General features: G+C 37.6%; 1 protein-coding gene across 1 annotated transcript in view; it reads right to left on the minus strand.

Annotated features, from left to right (window-relative positions):
- The window catches only part of LOC134224446 (serine/threonine-protein kinase BRSK2), a 43022-nt gene extending 31435 nt beyond the window's left edge, over positions 1-11587 (minus strand). The window contains exons 1-4 of the mRNA XM_062703799.1: positions 11150-11587; positions 10954-11048; positions 10617-10702; positions 10030-10170 (exon numbers count right to left, since the gene is read on the minus strand). Coding sequence (XP_062559783.1) covers positions 10030-10170; positions 10617-10702; positions 10954-11048; positions 11150-11252 — 425 coding nt within the window. The 5' untranslated portion in view covers positions 11253-11587. The remainder of the gene's footprint in view (positions 1-10029; positions 10171-10616; positions 10703-10953; positions 11049-11149) is intronic.
- Positions 11588-20921: the final 9334 nt, after the last annotated feature.

The following is a 20921-nucleotide window of genomic DNA, read 5'->3' on the forward strand; positions in this document are numbered from 1 at the left end:
CAACCTCAACCATGTTGAACTTTTCCTGCACAGAGCGCTCACTAGTGATAAAAATTAATAAATTTATAAAATATAATCAAGTTATCATACTCTTTCTAGGTACTGACAATTTAGTTTTTTGAACCACCTTCCTCCTTTCTTTACATGTTCATTTTTTTTCTACCCAAAAGTGGGTAGTTTTTTATTGCTGTATCTTTTTTTCCCACAGAAATTTTACTCTCTTTTTATTAAAAGTGGAAAAAATTGAATAGCTTCTGTGGGAAAGAAGAGACGGTAATAAAAAACTACTCACCGACGAGTAAAACCAAATGAGCGTGTAGTTTTCAGTTTTTCAAAACAAATTGGCCTAATCATCACAATCAATCCAGGCCAAAATATGGGAATGAAATTTGAATTAGGGGAGGGGTCCGTAGAGTAGTTGTCTACGTCTGACTCTAAATCAGATGGTCATGGATTCGATTCCTACCCCCTAATACAGGGCTTTAACATGACTATAAAAGAAAGCAAAAGTCTACGGACGTAAAAAGAAAAATAACAACTAGTCTTATATGACAGATTTTCAAATAAGAATGTAAAAATGTCGATAAAGCAGATCACGATTTGTAAACTCCACGGAGTATAAATAGAAATAGGTTGGACATATGGCCTGCGATGCCGGTCCATTTAGGTGGGTGTGTGCGCAAAAGAAAAGCACCACCCAAACCAGAAAGAAGAAGAAGTAAATTTGAATTATCATTGGAGTAATTTGAATTATCATAGGAGTTGGAATTATGTTCGAGAATATCAATAAACTGAAAGAAGTAAAAACATAGGAAAAACAATCCTTGTTGCAATTGTAGTGCCCTGGAAGGTATAAACAGATTAAAAAATTTGAAGGTCAAGCCAAGCCGAAAGCTGTCAGAGAAACCCGAAATCAAAACTCTCGGAAAGCAAAAATAAGTTACGATATTTCTTCAATTTCACTAGTATTACGGTAGATGATTTGAGTATTTACTACACGTAGGGGGACATCTCCCAGGACAAGCCGTTTAACAAAAAACTCTAACTATCCGGATTTTTTTTCCCTATCAACACAATTCGACCGATTCGCTTACAGTAACTCATATATGACAAAATTTGGTTGTATTTAAGTAAAAGAAACATGTTTTCAACATGCGTGCTACTCGGGTACTTGTATACCATATACACAAAATATAATCATCGATGATTCATACAAACTATATTTGATCATTTGAATACGTTTTTCGACGATGTATTTCGATGTTAATTTTGGTGAAAAATTTCACGGTTCAGAACAGTGTCCCCTAGTACCGGACACATATTGAATCATGTTCAAACTTGACCAAGCTTCTGTTACATGAGTAAATCATTTAGCAATACTATTCCTTAAAGTTATAGATATTAAAATGTGTTATTAGAGCTGATTTCTCCTACACTTACGTTTCGTACATCCTTCTTCAAAATCCAACCTTTTTCAAAGTAATCATTTATTTTTGTTTCTGCTTATTTCTGTGACTTTCTAACATCTTTGAATGAAGAAACAATTAAATTGAAGTAAGTTTAACAGAACAAATATAAAGAAAGGCTTTTTAGTCACATGGAAAAGCTCACTGATTTTTATTAACGTGATATTTTATTGCAAATAAGTAACCTGGGGGACAGCTACCGAATACAGAAATTAAGAATTTCCCAAATTATAAAGGGAAATTAATTATAATTTCCATGGGAAGTTTTTAGAATTTTCAACGGAATTTCTTCACAATTTCCACAGAAAATTCTTCGGAATATCCGCGCGAAAATTCTCTTAACAGTTTTTACGGGAAACTCAGAAAATTTCACGAGAAACTTTCCGGAATTTCTACGAGAAATTCTTCAGCGTTTCAGCTGGGAATTTTACAAAATGTGGATTTTAACGAGAAATTCTTTGGAAATCAACGGGAAATTGTTCATTATGAAAATTCTTGGGAAGTACCATAGGAAATTCATTGGATCCGAACGAGATTTTTTAAATTTTCTTTGGGAAATTCTTCGAAATTTTCTCGGCAAATTTTCTGGAATTTCCTCAAATCATCCTCTGAACTTCGACGTGAATTTTAAAAACTTTTTGAAAAGCTGTACGGCATTTCAACGGAAAATTTTCGTAATATAGCAGGAGTTTCTTCCAGTTTGTACGGGAATTTTTTGTATTATACTTAAGAAATTCTTCGGATATTCCCTGGGAGCTAGTTTTTTAAAAAAAGGGCCAGTTGGACGGAAGTCAATCGGAGGAAAGTCATTTTGCCGAATAACACTTTGAGCCTAGCCGGATTCCATTTGGCCGAATTGAGCGTTTGGCATACGGCCGAACTGGTAATTTGGCCGAAAAAGCTGTTTGCTCAGGATATTTGGCTGAAATGGTCGTTCAGCCGAATTGCTCATTTGGGCGAAAATGCCGTTTAGCCGAAATGATCGTATGACAGAAAAGGCTTATTGGCTGAAATGTCATACGGCCGAAGGGGTCATGCGGCCGAAAATGTCATTCGCTGAACGGGTAATGACAAATCTAGCTTGTAGAGTCGTTCTGTACGGCCATGAAGCATGAGCGTTAAAAGATGCAGACTATCGAATTCTCGGAGTGTTTGAGCGAAAAATTCTGCGTTCAATGATTGGCGGTGTGGTGGAAAATGGTGAAAGACGCAGACGCATGAACTACGAGCTGTACCAAGCGTAGGTATAAAAATGCAGTCATCGACAGGCTGATAAAATACGGCAGATACCGCTCATAAAAAAATCTACTTCTCCGCTTATTTTATAATGTGTGCCAGATAGTCGCATAAGAAAAACATACCTCCAGAAAAAAAGCTACTTTGATATTTTCGAAAATCTGCCCGCCACGTGGTGGATTGTGGCGATGAATGCTTTGATAGCACATGCTATTTGCACTGCGGATATTTTTTCAGATCTATGAGAACGAAACTTGTAACTTGTTGCAAAGCACAATATAATCATTGGAGAAATAATACTTTTTCAATGGTATATTTTTTTATCAGTCAAGGCACACTTGACATTTTGTTCCTCATATTTTAAACTAAAAGTGGCATGAGTTACAGTATGGAATGTAAAACACTAAATTTTGAGATTATTTAAGCCCTTTTAGTGGAATTGCTTCACCTATCATAAGATAAGTTGAGTACTATTCCATTTATTTCCACCACGTTTTGTAATCTTTTTTTATTCCTTTCTTTATTTGTTAGGCACTCTGTGTTACTAAGCCGCTACTGTGCCGAGATCTACTGCGGTATTCTAATGTGCAGAATCCACACAGAATATATTTTTAGATTTCCATTACTATTATTGTTGTCGTTGCCAGTCCGTTTGTCCATGTCGTGCATTGTTCGGTTGCCATTTATCCGGGTACCTCGGAGGAATGCCTTTGATTTTTTTTATCCTTTATTTTGGTGTTTTTTTAATCTTAAAATTAAGTTAAACACCAAATGCCTCTGAGAAGAACAAGTAGTCAATCGTCATCAGGCAGCTGTGACCGCAGGGCAGCGCATCCGGCGACTGACGAAGGTTTGGTGGAGGGGCTGGGAATCGAACCCATGACCATTCGCTTGTAAGGCGAACGTGTAACGAACTACGCTACGGAACCCTCAAATTTAGTAATCTTTGCAGATACGTATTTTAACCTCAACAGTAAGGCCGTCTTCAGTGTTACGTACTTGACTCAAAGTATCGTATACGTATCTGTAAAGATTACAAAACGTGGTGGAATTAAATGGAATAGTACTAATCGTATTACAACATTTTTTTTTAATTTTTTACTTTCTCTTATACAAAGTATACGTAAGGGAAAAGTGGGTAAAACCGACACCTTAAGCAACTTTACAGTTCCCCAATCTATGGAGCAATTTTCCGGTCTAGAAACTTCATACAAGCATACTTTGGCTCTTCATGCATCAGTCTCAGGACAATATTTTTTGATAGAATTTGATTTATGATGAAAACGCGAACAGTCCATCTTCCAGTCCAACAAGCTGAGGTGCGGGTAAGATCGACACCACATGAGGGTAAAACCGACACATCAAGTCGTTATGAAATCGAACATCAGAACAATTCTAAATGATGTTACATCATAATTGAAAATGTTTAACAACATTCATTTTGATATTTGTGTATGAAATTCATGTTTAGGGGTCACTCATAAACGTTGGTTGAACAAAATTTTATATATTCAAAATTATCATCAAATACCTTATTTTATTTAGTTTCTTTAGTGGGCAGGGTGCAAATAGAGTATAAGAATATTAGTAACAAATTTACTAACTACTGTAAATACTGACCTACATTAAAATTTCACTTATTTTGAAACGCTGTTTGAAACGGCGATTTGAAATAATTGCGTATGGTGCAGTTATGACAAAAAATGAAAACGACCACAGGGGTGAAAATGGATCACGAAAGAACAAAACTAGAGAACGGATTGAATATATCTAAGAGCAAAATAACCGTTAAAATACGGTTCTTCTTTGAGCGCTATTGTTATCCGACCTGCAGGTTTTCCTTGATGACTCAATATTAACCCCTCGACCTATTGTATTCCCCGGCGCCTCGTTTTCCAATACTTGAATTTTATCATGGTGAGTCGAATAAAACAGAGGTATTTCGTGATTCGATGGTAGGTGTCGAATGTACCCCAACTGATAACATAATAATGATGAGATACATGTGGATGCTTATAATTTAAAAATTTTTTTCCACAACTTACACAAAATGATGTCCAGTTATGGATCAGGGATGGATTAAATACTGAAAATCAACAAATTATTGTCTAAAAATACATAACTCATCTGCTCAATGGTGATCACTGCTAATTGTCCGTTTATTATGACTCTTACACGTCTCCGCCAGTTACAAAATGACAAGAAATCAAACATTTATTCAAAGTGGGTCGAAATTCTGTCCGATAATCACTTGAAATCAGAGATTTGAAGTGGTGTCGGTTTTACCCGCAGTGTCGGTTTTACCCACAGTTCCCCTAAAGGCTATTCGTTCGTTCCAAAAACAAGCTTTGTATAGAACGCTCGGAGGCCCATAGTGTTATCCAATCCCATACCAATCGACTCAACTCGACGAATTGAGGTAATGGCTGTGTGTATGTGTGTGCGTGAGTGCGCAAATAATCTCACTCATTTTTCAGGCACTTATCCTTAACCGATTCACTCGCAACAAGTTGCATTCGATGAGGAATTCATAGTTTCTTCTTAAAATTTGGACTGATCGGACTATGCGATGAGAAGTTATGACCAAAATACATTTTTTAACGCAAAAACAAACGTATGAAAGTTTCGCCTATTTTTCAGGGACTTACCCTAAACCGATTTGCTGGAAACAGGCTGCATTCGAAACAGAATCCTGTCCCTTTGTTTTGTATTGAAAATAATCTTAAAAGTAATAACCAAAATATGAAGTTCTAAAAACTAGCTCATTTTTTAGGGACAATCAAATATAAATCTGGGTAGGCAAGGCCGTGTTGTCGATAGCAATTCGATTCTGTTAAGAAAATTAGTTTGAGCTTTTTAGTGAAATGTCTTTCACTTGTCATAAGACGAGTTTGTTCCTTCTCATTTAATTCCACCACTTGATTGTATCTTGACAGATACTTCGACAACTAAGTCGAGTCAAGCACGAAACACTGAAGACGAACTTACTGTTGAGGTTGAAATACGTATCTTTCAAAGTATAATAGGGGGTGGAATTAAATGGGAGGCAACAAACTTGTTATATGACAAGTGGATTCGATTCTGCTGTCACGTATTTTTCAATTAATATTAACTAGTGAAGTCTATTAAGTATAAAAAGTATTATCGACAAGTACGGATTCAAGATTTCTACGCTTCTTTGGCACAGGAATATTCCATAAAGGAGAGATGGAGCATTGCTCATACAAGTGAGCGTTTTCCAACTGCGTTTATGTATCTTGAATTTTTGTATTAATATTATTTACAGAGACGCATCCACGTTCTGAGTCGTGGGTAGGACAAATAGGAAATGCCAATTTGGGAAACAGTTCTGGAAAAAGAATTCCTAGCCTCTTCAAGATAAGCTTCCGAGCCTTTTGAATGGAGGCTTCCAAGCCTGTTAAAAGGATGCCTCCGAGCTTCTATGAAGCCGGCTTTCGAGCCCTGAAAAGGGGACTTCAGAGTCTCTTAATAGGAGGCTTCTGATCCTCTTGAGAAAAGGCTTCCGAGCGTCTTGAAGGGAGGCTTCAGAGTCTCTTGAAAGCGGATTTCGAGCCTCTTTAAAGGCTTCTAAGTATCTTGAAAGTACGTTTCTAAGCTACTGAATCAAGCGAACGATTCTTCTAATTCTCTTGCAACGAAGCAACTGAACTTTTCGAAAAAAAACATCCATGCCTCTCAAATGGAGACTGTCGTACCATCATACTCTAGATTTTAGTTCAGAAGCGAATAGATTGATTGCATTGAAGTTTTTTTTTTTTAATTTGTTCATTCAACGTTTTGTCCTTTTGATCTTTTTATCGCCCTTTATACACTGTGCTCGTTTTGGAGGGCAGGATTCAATAGGCTTTGATTTACTAATCGTCTTGCATATTATGTACAAGACTTGAAATAAAAAAAAATCACAACTATCAAACTTTATCAATAAGTTTAATTGGAATTGTAATACAGTCGACTCTCTACATCACGATGTTCTATTTCTCGATGTTTCTTCCTATGTTGATGATTTTATCGGTCCCTTCAATCTACATACATTTGGGCTTTCTACCTCTCGCTAACTTCTCTATCTCGATATCTTCTGGTCATATTTTGATCAGGATTCTCACTTCCTATGTCGATATATTCGAATTTCTAGACTACTAGACCAGTTTTTGACAATAACACGACAAAAAGAAGAGATGACATTTGTTTTGTTATCGTTTTTCATTGCAACGAGCTTTTATAGATATGTGGAGATGCGACTGTAGAGCCGCCAAAACTCATTCTTGTTCGAGGTACCCCCAGGGGTACATGTACCCCAGGTTGAGAACCGCTGATATAGATTACCGAGACTTTCAGCCCGAGGCTGGCTCGTCTCGAAGAATCTGTAGCTCAGAACCCTTTAAGAGCGGTCTTCGGTATGTTTCTGGTTCCTCAAATTTCAATAGACCTTTTGAGGTTTGAAGAAGACTTTTTCCGTGGGCTTTGAATAATCCATTCAATCGTGCTTAATCATAATGTCTAAGATATTTAATTAATCGCATTTGCAGATTTCAGCAACTTCTATTTCACCTCAGTAAAACATAGACATCTTTGAGCTCTTTAGGGATTTTAAAGTGCATGGAGCCCTAAACAACAATCAATCAGTAGTCTATTGCTTTAGGATAAGGATACCAAAAACATCTATGATGTTTGGACTCTGATTAACTTTAAAATCATCTTCTACTAACACACAAATGCTTGCCATCCAATGACTTCATATGTTCTTACCAGAATCATGGGTAGGACAATGCTTTGACTGTCCCACCAGGAAAATTTTTGCGTAGGACATGTCCTACCTGTCCCATGCACTCCCGGCACCACTGATTATTTATAACTTTTGTTCAATTAAAATTCATTGAACATAGTTAACCCTCTGACGCCCAAAACCGCCGTTAGAGGGGAACTTTGATTAATTTTGTAATTTTCAAATGTTCAGATTTCGAAAAGCTTTTGGTGTCAATCAATAATATAAACTTCAATGCATGTTTAAATAAGATTTGAAATTAATTTTCAAAATTCTAAACATTTTTTAAAAAAATATTGAAAATGAGATAAATTTGAATTCTTTTTTGAATGCAATAACTCAGCATTGAATTGGAAATTTTAAACTCTAAATATGTTGAAAATCAAAAAAGATGATCAGATTCAAAACATTATTTTATTGAATTAAAAACTAGAAAAACAAAATTCTAAAAATTAAAATATGAAATTGAAGAAATTGCGTTTTAATAATTTTTATTGCCTAAAACGTGTTTATATCGATTTTAGATTAGTTGTAGCTGGTTATTGCCTTGACATATTATTCTAACAGTTATCCACCGCAAATTTCACAATTCCAAAAATTGGTACCCCGTACGGTAGAATTTTTAAACCGTTTGTAGGAGTAATTGGACATACATCATAAGTAAATAGTTAGAATTATCTTAAAACAAATGAATTTCATCAAGAATGAACATTTGTGGCTTTAAGGGAAAGTTGCGAGGTAATTTAATTTTCTTCTTTTTTACTGTTTTCCGATGATGATACAGTGATCCAAATAATAATTTGTTTTTCCAGAAATGGCTTCTTCAAACATTTTTAGTTTTCTAGAAGGTGATGAAAGTAATAACAATGGAACTTGATATAATATTTAACGGCTATAAGATGTGTAAGCTTTGACATCAACATACTCTTAATCATAGCTTTATTCCGATAAAGCTTATAGATAGTCTGAATATGCTCTCAAAAACTGTAATATACATTCTCTATGTTTTGCAGGGAACTGTGATTTTTGTTCAGATTTTGGTTTGGGACACATGTTAATAAAAAAATATTATTTACGTGACTTTTATTTAATACTGATCAGTTTATCACAGCAAATTTTTCATTGGCAAATTGGACACATTTTGGCTTCGCAATAATTTTTTGTTCACAATTTACCTTCCAATATGATTATTTTCAGTATTTTGCAATGGAATTCCTACACATTTAACTCATTTCACAGTATTCGGTAAATTTTACCGAATTCTCAACAGCAGACCTGTTCGGTAATTATTTTACAGTTTTTCTGTGATTTTTTCCATTGCTCAACTGTCAAAATAACCGAAAATCAGTAAAATTATTTACCGAACAGTTCTGCTGTTGAGATTTCGGTAAAATTTCACCGAATTCGGTGATTTATTTTAAGTGTGTATAACATCATTCGATAAATGAATATGTACAAGATACAGTGATCATCCGATTTTCAACATGTTTTAATGTATACATTTTGACAGTTTTGAAATAATTTCTTCCCGATCCAATTTTGCCACATTTTTATACAGAATTTTATGAAAAAATACTTTAAGCTCTTTTTAGTGGAATGTATTTAACCGTCTAAGACGAGTTTAGTACTTTCCATTTAATTCCACTACGTTTAGTTATCTTTGCAGATACGTAATTCGACCTCTCTAAAGAACTTTTGATACATTTTATAAAGAGTGAGAAAGGCATCATGACTGCTATAGGCAGGGTTTGCAGAAAACGCTCTCAATAGATAACGAACAACGATAAAAGAATGGCAAAAATTGTTCCGAATCATAGCAAGCCATGATAACAAATTTATCAAACTTGTATACAAGTGCGAGAAAACAAAATCGGATAGGCAGCCCCCACACAGAAGTGATGATTTTCGCTTTGTTTTCGCTCATTTTGTGGCCCGCGTAGCTGTGTAGAACAAGTTAAAAAGCATCATCAGAACCAGTGCTCCCCGCGTTTGGAGCTTTTTATAAGAATCCGAATCAGTACTTTATCATGACAGCTTGCGAAAAAAGTCTCTCACGGTATGTTACATATCGTATATGTATACAGAGACGATAAGTGAGAGACTTTGTAATTCTCTTTTGGATTCAAACCCTGCTGCTAGGTGGATTAATCTGGGTTTTTATCATAAAGAATATATTTCAGCGTTATAGCAAATTGAGTAAATCGACTCAGTTGAATCGCTTTAGTTGCTATCGCCATTGGCGTAAAAAAGGAGGGGACAGGGAAGAGGGCCATAGTCGCCCCTAGATCTGGACTCTAGTTATGCCTATGACTATCGCATCTCACATTAGAGCATTGTAGCTTTAGCTTAATATTAATTAGTTGCTTTATAACTGCGAAATCCTTTTACCACAGATCTACAGCCTTTCCCGATTGAGTAAGTGATTACTTTGTTAATCAGCCATTCTGCCCAATCCCCTTCTGAGACTTCTTGAATCGCAACAATCCCCACCCCACCAGATTAAGAAAAAGGTACGTATCATTTTATTGTATTCTGATTACTTACCATATTGAATGCGAATGACAGAAATCCAACGCAGAAATAATTTGCCGGAAGAACTTTCTCGCCTCCTTTGGCGTGAGTCGGCCCTTTTTCACCAGGTAATCAAACAGCTCACCACCGGAAACGTGCTCCAGCACCAGGTATCTGCGAAAGTGAAGTTTTTCTTCAGTTGTCTTCCTCTGGATATTAATTTTCCAGAAAACACAGATAAGCACTAACAGTGGGACAGAAAGCGCACAATTGTTCGCTTTCGATTCTTCGTGAAAGCGCTTCCATCTCTATTCACTACAATAATGGATCCACGGACGCACGCCATGGGGAAAACACAAATAGACGACTTTTTGCTGCATTATTGATTGGATTTTCAATATTTAATTTTACGGGCTTTCACTGCCTGGCCTTCCGCAGAACCGTGCTTGAGCCGTGAATTTTGTATGCTTAGAGAAACAATCGAAGTAGACATGTGGCATGTATTGCGATAGATGTGTCGTGGCAGAACTGTGGAGTCCTGGCCGCTGAATTTAAATGACTACTAGATCGAAGCGCGGTTTAGATGGAAGTTAAGTTTAAAAGAGAATGTTGGAACTTACAAATACTTCCGATTTTCATAGACATCCGTCAGGCCAAGGACGTGTGGGTGGTCAATTAGTTTCATTATAGCTATTTCTCGCTCCACCTGGTCGGCGGATGTTTTTTATGTGTTTTTTTTTCGTGTATTAGTTGATGATGTTTCATGGTTGATGTAAAAGTTGGGTTGTTGATGTTGTCGAACGTACCGCATAATTGCGAGTAGGTTGAATGAAATTTTACCAGAATGAAAAAGAGAAAGAGAGACAAGAGAATAGGGTGAAGATAAATAAAGGATAACAAGTAAGTTAATTAAAATATGTTCGATTTTTCTCTACTGATAACGAGGAGGATAATTACTTTCATCAGCACTGATTCACTAAGCTTTTCCCGGTTGATAATTTTAATTGCTACTTTTTTCGCGGTGACACAATGCACTCCCAATTTAACAAGGCCTGCGAATGAACAATGGATGAAGAACGTGGTATGAGATAGTGGTTGCTTCATTGGCACTTTGACGATAATTCGAGAGGATTTGTGGATGCGATCCTCTTACCAGTTTGACCTTTCCCCAGCGTTCGTTCCAGACGATATGGCCCCACATATTGGTGAGCCTCGTTGGATGGGGTACTATTTTCTTTTTGTACTTCTCTACTCATTTTACTTCGGCGGATGGCTAGTTGGATTTTAGTTGGCCGTTCTTCTTGCAATCATGAAAGCAGGCTTCCACGATGATATTATTCAAGCCCGTACGAAATAGCCGTATGAAATTAGTCGCAAATTTCACCGCTTTTCTTCGAGGATTTCAACACTAATATCACGGATCATTTGACTTCTTTGGTGACACACTCAACGCACAATAGCACCAATGAATCTTCAACTACGTAATCAATCACTGCTCCATCATGGGATTTCCAACATTTTTCCTTTTAATTTGTATCCGTTTCTGGCCGTGTTGTACTTTAAAACCCTTCAAAACATCCGTATTCACTGTCTTGAATTCTCCACCTTATTTGAAAAATCAATATTCTACGTATACGCGAAGAGAACCGTCGGAGAGACGAGCACAGCGAATCCGCGAAGGGGCAGAATCCTCCTTCTGCACTGTATTGTGCACTTTTGTCTTTGATTTTCCTTTTTAGCCAGTCTGTCTGCGAACACAAATTTCAACAAATAGTATGCAATCGCTTCGAAAGAAAAGGTTTTCCACTCTTCTATCGCTACCGAGAATCAAACTTTTGCAAAATTTTCAACTTTTACCAGCGGAAAGACAACCCGACCGACCGTACGCGACGGGATTCTCGGCTAGGATCAGCCTAATAATGTTTCAATGGCGATTTCCATCAACCACCAGCAGAGCGGCCAGTTTTGACATATTCCACCTAAAGAGAACAACCCCCCCATTCTGGATATGTTCGTATTGAGCAAGAGCAAGAGAACGCACAGATGAGAACGCTGAACTATGTGTTGGTGTTATGCAGAGAACAGGCAAGCGGCGAGTTTTCCCTAAATTTCCCGACGTCGGCCGTCGTGTTGTCGTCCTCGTAGCCGTCGCTCTCCAGTGACTGTTTCGTAAGGCGGCTAGAGTAGTTGGACGATGTATGTGTGCTGTTTGTGCAATTCTTCAATAGTCCTTGCTGTGATGTGAGAATGTGAGTTGCTAGAACGAATGGTTTCGCTCGTGAGTTACCTTGAATGGAAATGACTCTGTGTGGTGGGGGTGGGTGAGCGGGTACATGGGAGTGAAACAATTTCATTTGAGGCATAGCATGCTTTGTGTCGACGAGACTATCGAAATTTATGTCAATTGAAAATGAGCGTAATTACCGAAAACATCTTTAAGGGTAAATGTTCCGAAATTCGTAAGTTTATTTACAGTAGTGCAGATTTTGCAAAATCTATGAATCAAAAACAAAGATCCACATTGTTGATCAATCAGTTGGGCAGAATGAAGTAAATCTGCGTGGGTGTCTCTCAAAATCGGTAAAGTATCACTCAAATACAGTAAACTTTCCTTCATTCGATATTCTGTACCTCAATATGATTTATTTCTCTAACTCAATCTAAATGATGTAACAAAGTACCAAGTCTTTACGGTAAATTTTAGGTGTTAACGAAGCATTCTAAACTATCAGAATATGTTTTGTGTTAAATAGATATGCATATGAATGAAAGCGGAAAAAAAACTTCCGAATATGCGTAATTTCATAAACAACGGTTCTTACGCTACTTTCACAGTATTACATCCTTCACGATGCCTCTTGCAAGGATTACATTACAAAAGTTGCACCAAGGATCGTGTTACAAAAATAAATCAAAAAGTGTGGAGCAATATCGATAAGTTAGTTCATGCTTTACACTGTTTGATAAACATCTTTAATGTCTTAACAAACTGTTTTCATCTACAAATCTTATAATTTATTTTCTGATTTCTTCCAACAGACAAACTCTTATTTTATGATAGAGTCCATTATGTTATGTTGTGAATTATGTTTTGTATGAAGAGGAGTTACACCCTGTAGTATGTTGAAGCTTTCAGGCCCATTCATCAGTTTTGATCAGAACATATTGCATGCAAGTAGGATTACGACGTGGGCGACTGGGCTGTCATTCTTATACGCATTTTCTGACTCATTGGTGGGTGGTAGCTGGTAACTCAGCGGTATGCGAGCGTGGAGAAGGATTTGTTTACGGAAGTACATCAGTATATGTGTATGTACGAAGCGTGATTTTAAATGGAGGGTGTAATACAGAATTCAAACAGACAGCAAAGACAGGAAGGATGAATCATCATCGGTTGGCACAACCGTTGTCGTACTTACAATAGAGATTAGAATACAGGAAACGTGTGGAAGGCGATTGTTAGCTTAGCGAATATAGGAAGAATAGTTCTCAGACAACCAGTCATCGTATAAGATTGTACAATTAAAGTCGCTGATTGACATAAATTTATCGCAAATGAATGTATTTATAATGTAATTGTATGTTTATGGCGAAATACGATTTATTTGCAACGAAAACTAACTCTCATTATGAATTATCATTTTATTCAAAGCTAGCAGATCAGACGAACTTCATTTCGCCTAAAATTGATTTATTCTCTGACTAGTCGACCCGGCAGACGGTGCCCTGCATAGTAGGCAAAAATGCGCGTTGTGATTTACCCATGCGAAATTTCCATACGAAGCCTAACTTCAGTTTTCCACGGTTTCCTCAACTTTACTCGTGATTTTTACATGAGGAAATATCATATAAACCCGTCGGAAACGATATCGAAAAGCTGAAGGAACGGAAAAAATCTATCCAGCCGTTTTCGAGTCATGCGGATACAAACACAGACCATTTCATTTTTATTATTTAGAGTAGAGAAGAAGAAGAAGAAGAAGAAGAAGAAGAAGAAGAAGAAGAAGATAGATTAGCTCTCGAGTTAAGCAGAAATTTGTGGTCCATTTGTATGGGAATCCCCCTTTCCAAAGAGGGGAGGGGTTTCGAACCAACTTAAGAACCTTGGCCCTAAAAAAACCCCTGCATACAAAGTGTCACGCCGATCGGTTCAGTAGTTTCCGATTCTATAAGGGCAGACAGACACAATTTAATTTTTATGTATATAGATGAGATTTCCAAATAGGTTATATTGAAGGAACTGATTGCCCAATGACTTTAAGCATCAGTTGAATTTCAGCACTTCAAAATTAGTACAACTATGGAATTTTTTGGAAGTGTACCATTTTAAACATTTGCTAAATAAAATAACCTAAGTCAGGCATGCATTTTCATACAAAATTGTTATGTTTGAGTACCACCATCGGGGGTGACAATGGGTCTGGGGGGTGAGAATGGGTCATCGCTCTCACCGACAGTGTAAAGGTCGTGTAACAAAATCGTTCAAAAAGGTCTCTTATATTTTCGTTTTCTTGCCCTCAGATACATTCAATCTATTCTACATGCTTTATAAGTAGTTGAAACAGTGACCCATTCTCAACCCCATTTGACCCATTGTCACCCCCGACGACGGTATCATAATCGATTCTTAGCGATTACACTCCCAGCTCAAAATGACCTGACTTCTAACACAATGAAATGTTTGCTATCCCCGTTTTAGTTGGAAACAAGTCGTACAACTTGTTTGAAGCCTTTATTATTATTTTCGCATGTACATTGGCGTAATAATTGGTATGATTTGATGACAAACACAAAAATAACGGTTTTAAGGATAACTTAAATCTTAGGAATACTTACCGATTCAATACGGATTTTTTTTTCGTCGTATTTCAACATAAATTTTGGACATACCGCTTCAAAAACGGATTCAAACCATGAAAAAGTAGAAATATAGAGTGGAAATTTTTATTTTGAGATCCTCTAGGACTTCCAACCCTTCCGTGAGTTCAGATCTTGATGATCTACATAAACAACAAAGCGTTTTACGGGGCCTCAATCCTAATATGAAGTTGGAAATTGTACTTGAGACATAATTAAACTATTTTTATCAAATCGCAGTGTTACCAGAACATCAACGGTACTCCAAATTATTCTTGAGTTCAGATCTTGGAGGTCTGCAAGATCAACAGAGTTATTCTTAGGTTCCCGAGCTTGTGTGTTAGTTGGAAAAGCCCCATGGGACATCATTACACCGGCATATACAAAATACAACATTTCCAGATTACCTACGGTACTCCGAACAATTCTTGAGTTCATTTTTTTTTTGTGCTTTATTAATGTGTTTTTTTAATTCTAGGATTAAGTTCAACACAGTTTCTTGAGTTCAGATATTGAAGATCTACAACACCAACAAAGTGATTCATATGGTTCTGAGCTTGTGTGTTAGTTGGAGCAACCCCATGGGACATCATTACATGTCTACAAGATCAACAGAGTAATTCAAAAGGTTCCCGAGCTTGTGAGTTAGTTGGAGAAGCCCCATGGGACACCATTATATCAGTATGTAAGACATTCAACATGCCCTGAATAGCTACGGTACTCCAAACTATTCTTGAGTTCAGATATTGGAGGTCTACAACACCTAGCCACTACCGGAGACGAGCCAGCCTCGGGCTGAAAGTCTCATAATAAAGTCAATAAAAAAAAAAAAAACCTAGCCACTGCCGACATGCCGCTGATCCAGTCGGGGGCCGATGTCACAAGCTCGATGATCCCTTGATTTTCCATCTCTGAAAGCCGAGCTCTCTCTGTACGCTGCTGGTACATTGTAATACGCATTTTTTGCCGGAGGTACGGATGGATCAACACTGAATTTATCCCGACTCTTGGAACTTTGGGGAACGTTTTTTCGCAGCTATTGACGCTTAGACCAACTTTAAGCAGCCTTAAGACGCTAGCCGTGGAGCGGCCCAACAGCTAACGGGATCCTTGATCAACGACATAAAACACCGCTAGTATCGAAGGCTTGCTGTGTCCTACTACCTCAATTGCAGCTTTAAAAGCACCCTTCACAGATATGGGTTTTGCAGAGGCATACGAGCAAATGCAACCATCATTTTTCATTTTAATGGGCTCCAGCATAGAGCTTCCTGACAGAAATTCAGGTTTGAGCTTTATCCAATTATTATTATTATCGAAATTGCGTTTTTTCCTGAAAGGCGAAGGGAATAAAAGCAGTTTAAGTAAGGAAATAACTATAGTTTATTTGACGGCTACAAGATAGACAAAAATACATTGTTATTCATTTGATCACGTTTTTTCCTTTTCGTCGTTTTCATCCGTTCTCCAGCTTTGTGAATTATCCCGCTCCGCGCGTAACTGGTTAGCAATTTTCTTTCGACATACTATAGCAAAATGTCCCCGTTCACCGCAAGTGTTACAGTTAACGTTGATTGCCGGGCATGATTCGAATTTGTGAAAAAGACGGTTACACGGTTACACATGTCTCGACCAGCAAAGCAATGCGGAAAGTTCTATTCACTCTCAGACATTCCATTAAAGAGAAAAGGGAACAAATCACTGTAGAGTTTGGTATATAAGTTATGGGTACACCCCTGATTATGAGAGGAAGTAAATGGTAGAAGCGAGATGATATTTGAAACAAGAGAGAGGGAGAGAAGGCTTTAGGTATGAATACTGGAGAAGGCATCAATTGGGAGAAGTGTTCTAACCATTGCCGTGTAAAGACGTGGAAATAAAGTGCAGTGCTAAACAAGCGAAATATCTGGTGTTTAATTTTAAACGTGATCCGAAGAACCTGGAACATTCCCCTGTCCGCAAGTGTACAATCACATGTACTGAACAACTGGTTCATTGAAGTAGAAATAATTGAAGCAAACTTCTGTATATTTGACCGTCTGGCAGGGTCGCCATTGTGTAAATCGGCTTGTGAATGACCAGCCGTTTGGGAAAAGGTCTCGGCGACCACGACAGGACAGAAGTATGCCTTACCTTCACTGCTACTTGATGCGAAAGAGGGCGAGTGTTGTTGGGGGAGCTAGGCTACGCCTACTGCGATTGATTCAAATGTACCTTAGCACACGTAGTTAATTATGCTGCCAGATGACTCCCACACACCAAGATCTGTAATTTACTGGAATCGTCGAAAACATTGCAAATCACCAAAATTTCTGTAAATTTTACCGATTTTACCAAAATTATTGTTATACTGGGATTTATTGTTTTTTAACCGTTTTTTACCGAACTCATAGAATATATTTAAGTGTGTAGAGAGCACATCGAAGATCTGCAGGTTGATCGATTTGCATATTAAGATCTGTACTCAAGGATAGTTTGGAGTGTCGTAGATGTCGAACGAATTATGTAGTTTGTTTGTAATGGTGTTACGAGATACCTTGGAGCTATTCAAACTCATAAAACTAGTGAGGACATCGAGCATCTTCATGTTGATCGATTTGAATATTAAGATCTTTACTTAAGGATAGTTTGGAGAGTCGTAGATGTCGATTGAAGTCTTTAGTGTGTCTGTAATGGTGTTACGAGGTACTATGGAGCTAATCCAACTCATAAAAATAGTGAGGACATCGTAGATCTTCTTGTTGATAGATTTCAATATTAAGATCTGAATTTAAAGACTTTTTCGTAGATATTGAAAAATATTTGTTATACCGTGATTTCTAAGAACATCAAAATCACAACTCAAGGATAGTTTGGATGTTCTAGATCATCGTAGTGCCCGTAACCTGATCTGTCATATTTTTTGGGATGGAACAGTTAATTTTGAACATTTTTGCTGAAGAAAGCAAGGCTTTATCTCTAAGAACTGATTTTTGAAGACTGATTTTCGTCTTGGGTCATATATGACCCATCCGTATTGAATCAGTTAATATATTCATTAAGAAATCTATGAATTGCAGTATTGATTATATCGTCACTTTATAATATTGGCAGTGGAATTGATCCTTCTCCAAGATATTGCTTCGATAACAGTAGCAAGGTGCTCTCTTATGTTTAAACAATACTTTTCCTGTGTGTTGATTTTCCAAGTTACTAAGCGTGTTTATGAACGATTTTTGTTACGAAATTCGACAGTGCATACAATCTTAGAAATTGGGGAGACTTGATCTCCTTTTTATGATATCCAATCAAAAATTATTTTTTCGAGCCTACCCTTCATTAAATTTGCCAAATTTATAAAAAAAAATCAGATACTTACTCGAAAAAAAATTTTAATTCGATTTTTTTTGTCAATTTTTTGTGTAGGTTACTAATGAGGGATCAAGTGTTCCCATATTGAGTTACCAACATATCATCTTAATATCCGAATTGCCGCATCTTGACGGACGAACGTGTGGTGATCGAAAGGTGGAAACAGCACTTTGAGGACCATTTAAACGGCACTGAGAGTACAGACAGTGAGAGTCAAGGCTGCGGAGGAGCGATGACTACGTCAGTTCAGCGGAAGATGGAAGCCAACCAACCCCACCTTGAGGGAAGTTAAGGATGCCGTTCAACAGCTAAATACCAATAAAGCAGGTGTGTAAGGATGGTATCAGAGCTGAGCTCATCAAGATGGACCCGGAAAAGCTGGCTATTACCTGCACAAACTCATAATCTGAATCAGGAATACTGAACAGCTGCCAGAGGAGTGGAAGGAAAGGGTCATATGTCCCATCTACAAGAAAAGCGACAAGCTGGAGTGTGAGACCTTTCGAGTGATCACCATCCTTAATGCCGTCTACAAAGTGATGTCCCAGATCGTCTTCCATCGTTTGTCACCAATAGTGAATAAGTTTGTGGGAAGTTATCAAGACGGCTTCATTGACAACGGGCCAGATCTTTATACAGTCGCCTCTCTACATCTCGATATTGAAGGGACCATCGGAATAAGGAGAGATCGAGGAATGGAAGGAAAATTGAAATGGGTACTAGATGAAAAAAGCTCGTTGCTACGAAAAACGACAACAAAACAAATGTCATCTCTTGTTTTGATGTGTTTGTTATTGTCTGAAAATGGTCTAGTAGCCAATAAATTTGAATATATCGACATAGGGAGAGAGAATTCTGAACAAAATATGACCAGAACACATAGAGATAGAGAGATATCAAGATAGGGAGGTTATCGTGATCTAGAAAGCCCAAATATATGTAGTTTGAAGGGACCGAGAAAACCATCGACATAGGGAGAGATATCGAGATAAAGCACATCGAGATGTAGAGAGTCGACTGTAGTACGGCAAATAGCATAGCATAGCATAGTTACGGTGTACTTCGTGGATTAGACACTAGTGATACTCGTTTTTCTTTTGAAATCCTTATTCAGATTGCTATCAGAAATCAAGGTGGGTGTGGTCCTTGATTTCAATCTACAGTGACCGGCATAATAAAAGCCCACTAGCCGTTTTCATACAAAATGGTCAACTTTGGAGATCTAGATCTCGATTGCGTGTGAACCAATTTTGCTGAAAATTTGACCAGAGCTCAGATATAACTTGAATTTTATTACACCTGAGTTTCGACCATATTGATTGATAGGGTAAAAATAATTGCGGTAATACCAAAATGAATTTTTGGTTAAAAATATTTTTTAAATATCTTGAATTCTATAGGTTGTAAACTGATGACTTATTCAGCAAAAACGCGTATTTTGGCAATACGAAAAAGTTTGCGGAACATACTTGTACACTAAGAGTTGTAGTTTTCAAGATATTATAAAATCAATTTTTTGCCAAAAAAATCGTTTTGGTATTACCGCAATAATTTTTTACCCTATGAATTAATATGGTCGAAATTCAGGTGTGGTAAAATTCAAGTTATATCTGAGCTCTGGTCAAATTTTCAGCAAAATTGGTTCACACGCAATCGAGATCTAGATCTCCAAAATTGACCATTTTGTATGAAAAACGGCAAGTGGGCTTTTTATTATGCAGGTCACTGTAGGATAAAAATCACAAAAGCATGAGAATTACTATTCCTAGCCACGCCCATCTTCACCGTATCTTGGGAGGGGAAGGAAGTGTTGATGTAGCACTTACTTAATGAGAGGCCCCCGACTCAGCGATACCACATAACTACCACGGAGTTAAATATTGGGAAGGAATTTGCTAGGATTTGTCTGTAGCTGACAATGTGACCATGGTAGATCTTACACCGTAAAACACTCAAAGGTGTCTGCTAGAGTGGCCCAGTCTTGTCTACGTCTACGGGCACCCCCAGGATTGTGCCTTTGGGTAAGAAAATGATTCTCTGAAAATTTCAGCCCAATTGCTTGTTGCATAAGCTGACACATTTCATTTGAAGTTTGTATGGTGGTTTCAGCCAAAATGCATATGAAAATACACCTCCGTCACTATTTTGTTCAGGAAATTGGTTCGGTATGCCCGATTGAGCTCAGAATTGCAACAAAGGCAGTTGATATGTTAAAGATCAATTCCATAGAACATTATCGATGGTAAATTCTTCTCCGACATCACGAACGTCCGCACTTACCGCAGTGCGAATATTGATTCTGACCACTACCTCGTTGCAGTATGCCTGTGCTCAAAACTCTCGACGGTGTAAAACACGCGTCGTCCTAGTAATATTTTGGTTTTATACTGGTTTTATAATACTCTTGAACAGTACATTATGGTCTTCAAGAGCGTTATAAATCTTAAAATGTTCCTTGGGCATAGTCGAACTCCGCGGCCAAACATTGTGCGGCTACAAGACGGTAGACTAGCCCAAGACTACGCGCAGCAGCTGAAAGCTGCACTCCCAACGGAAGAGCAACTAGGGGCAGCGTCTCTTGAAGGTGGCTGGAGAGATATTCGATCCGCCATTGGAAATACCGCAACCGCTGCACTAGACACGGTGCTCCCGAATAAGATAAACGACTGGTATGGCGGCGAATGTGAGCAGTTAGTGGAAGAGAAGAATGCAACATG

This window comes from Armigeres subalbatus, chromosome 3, assembly GCF_024139115.2.
Source record: "Armigeres subalbatus isolate Guangzhou_Male chromosome 3, GZ_Asu_2, whole genome shotgun sequence".
NCBI classification, from domain to species: domain Eukaryota; kingdom Metazoa; phylum Arthropoda; class Insecta; order Diptera; family Culicidae; genus Armigeres; species Armigeres subalbatus.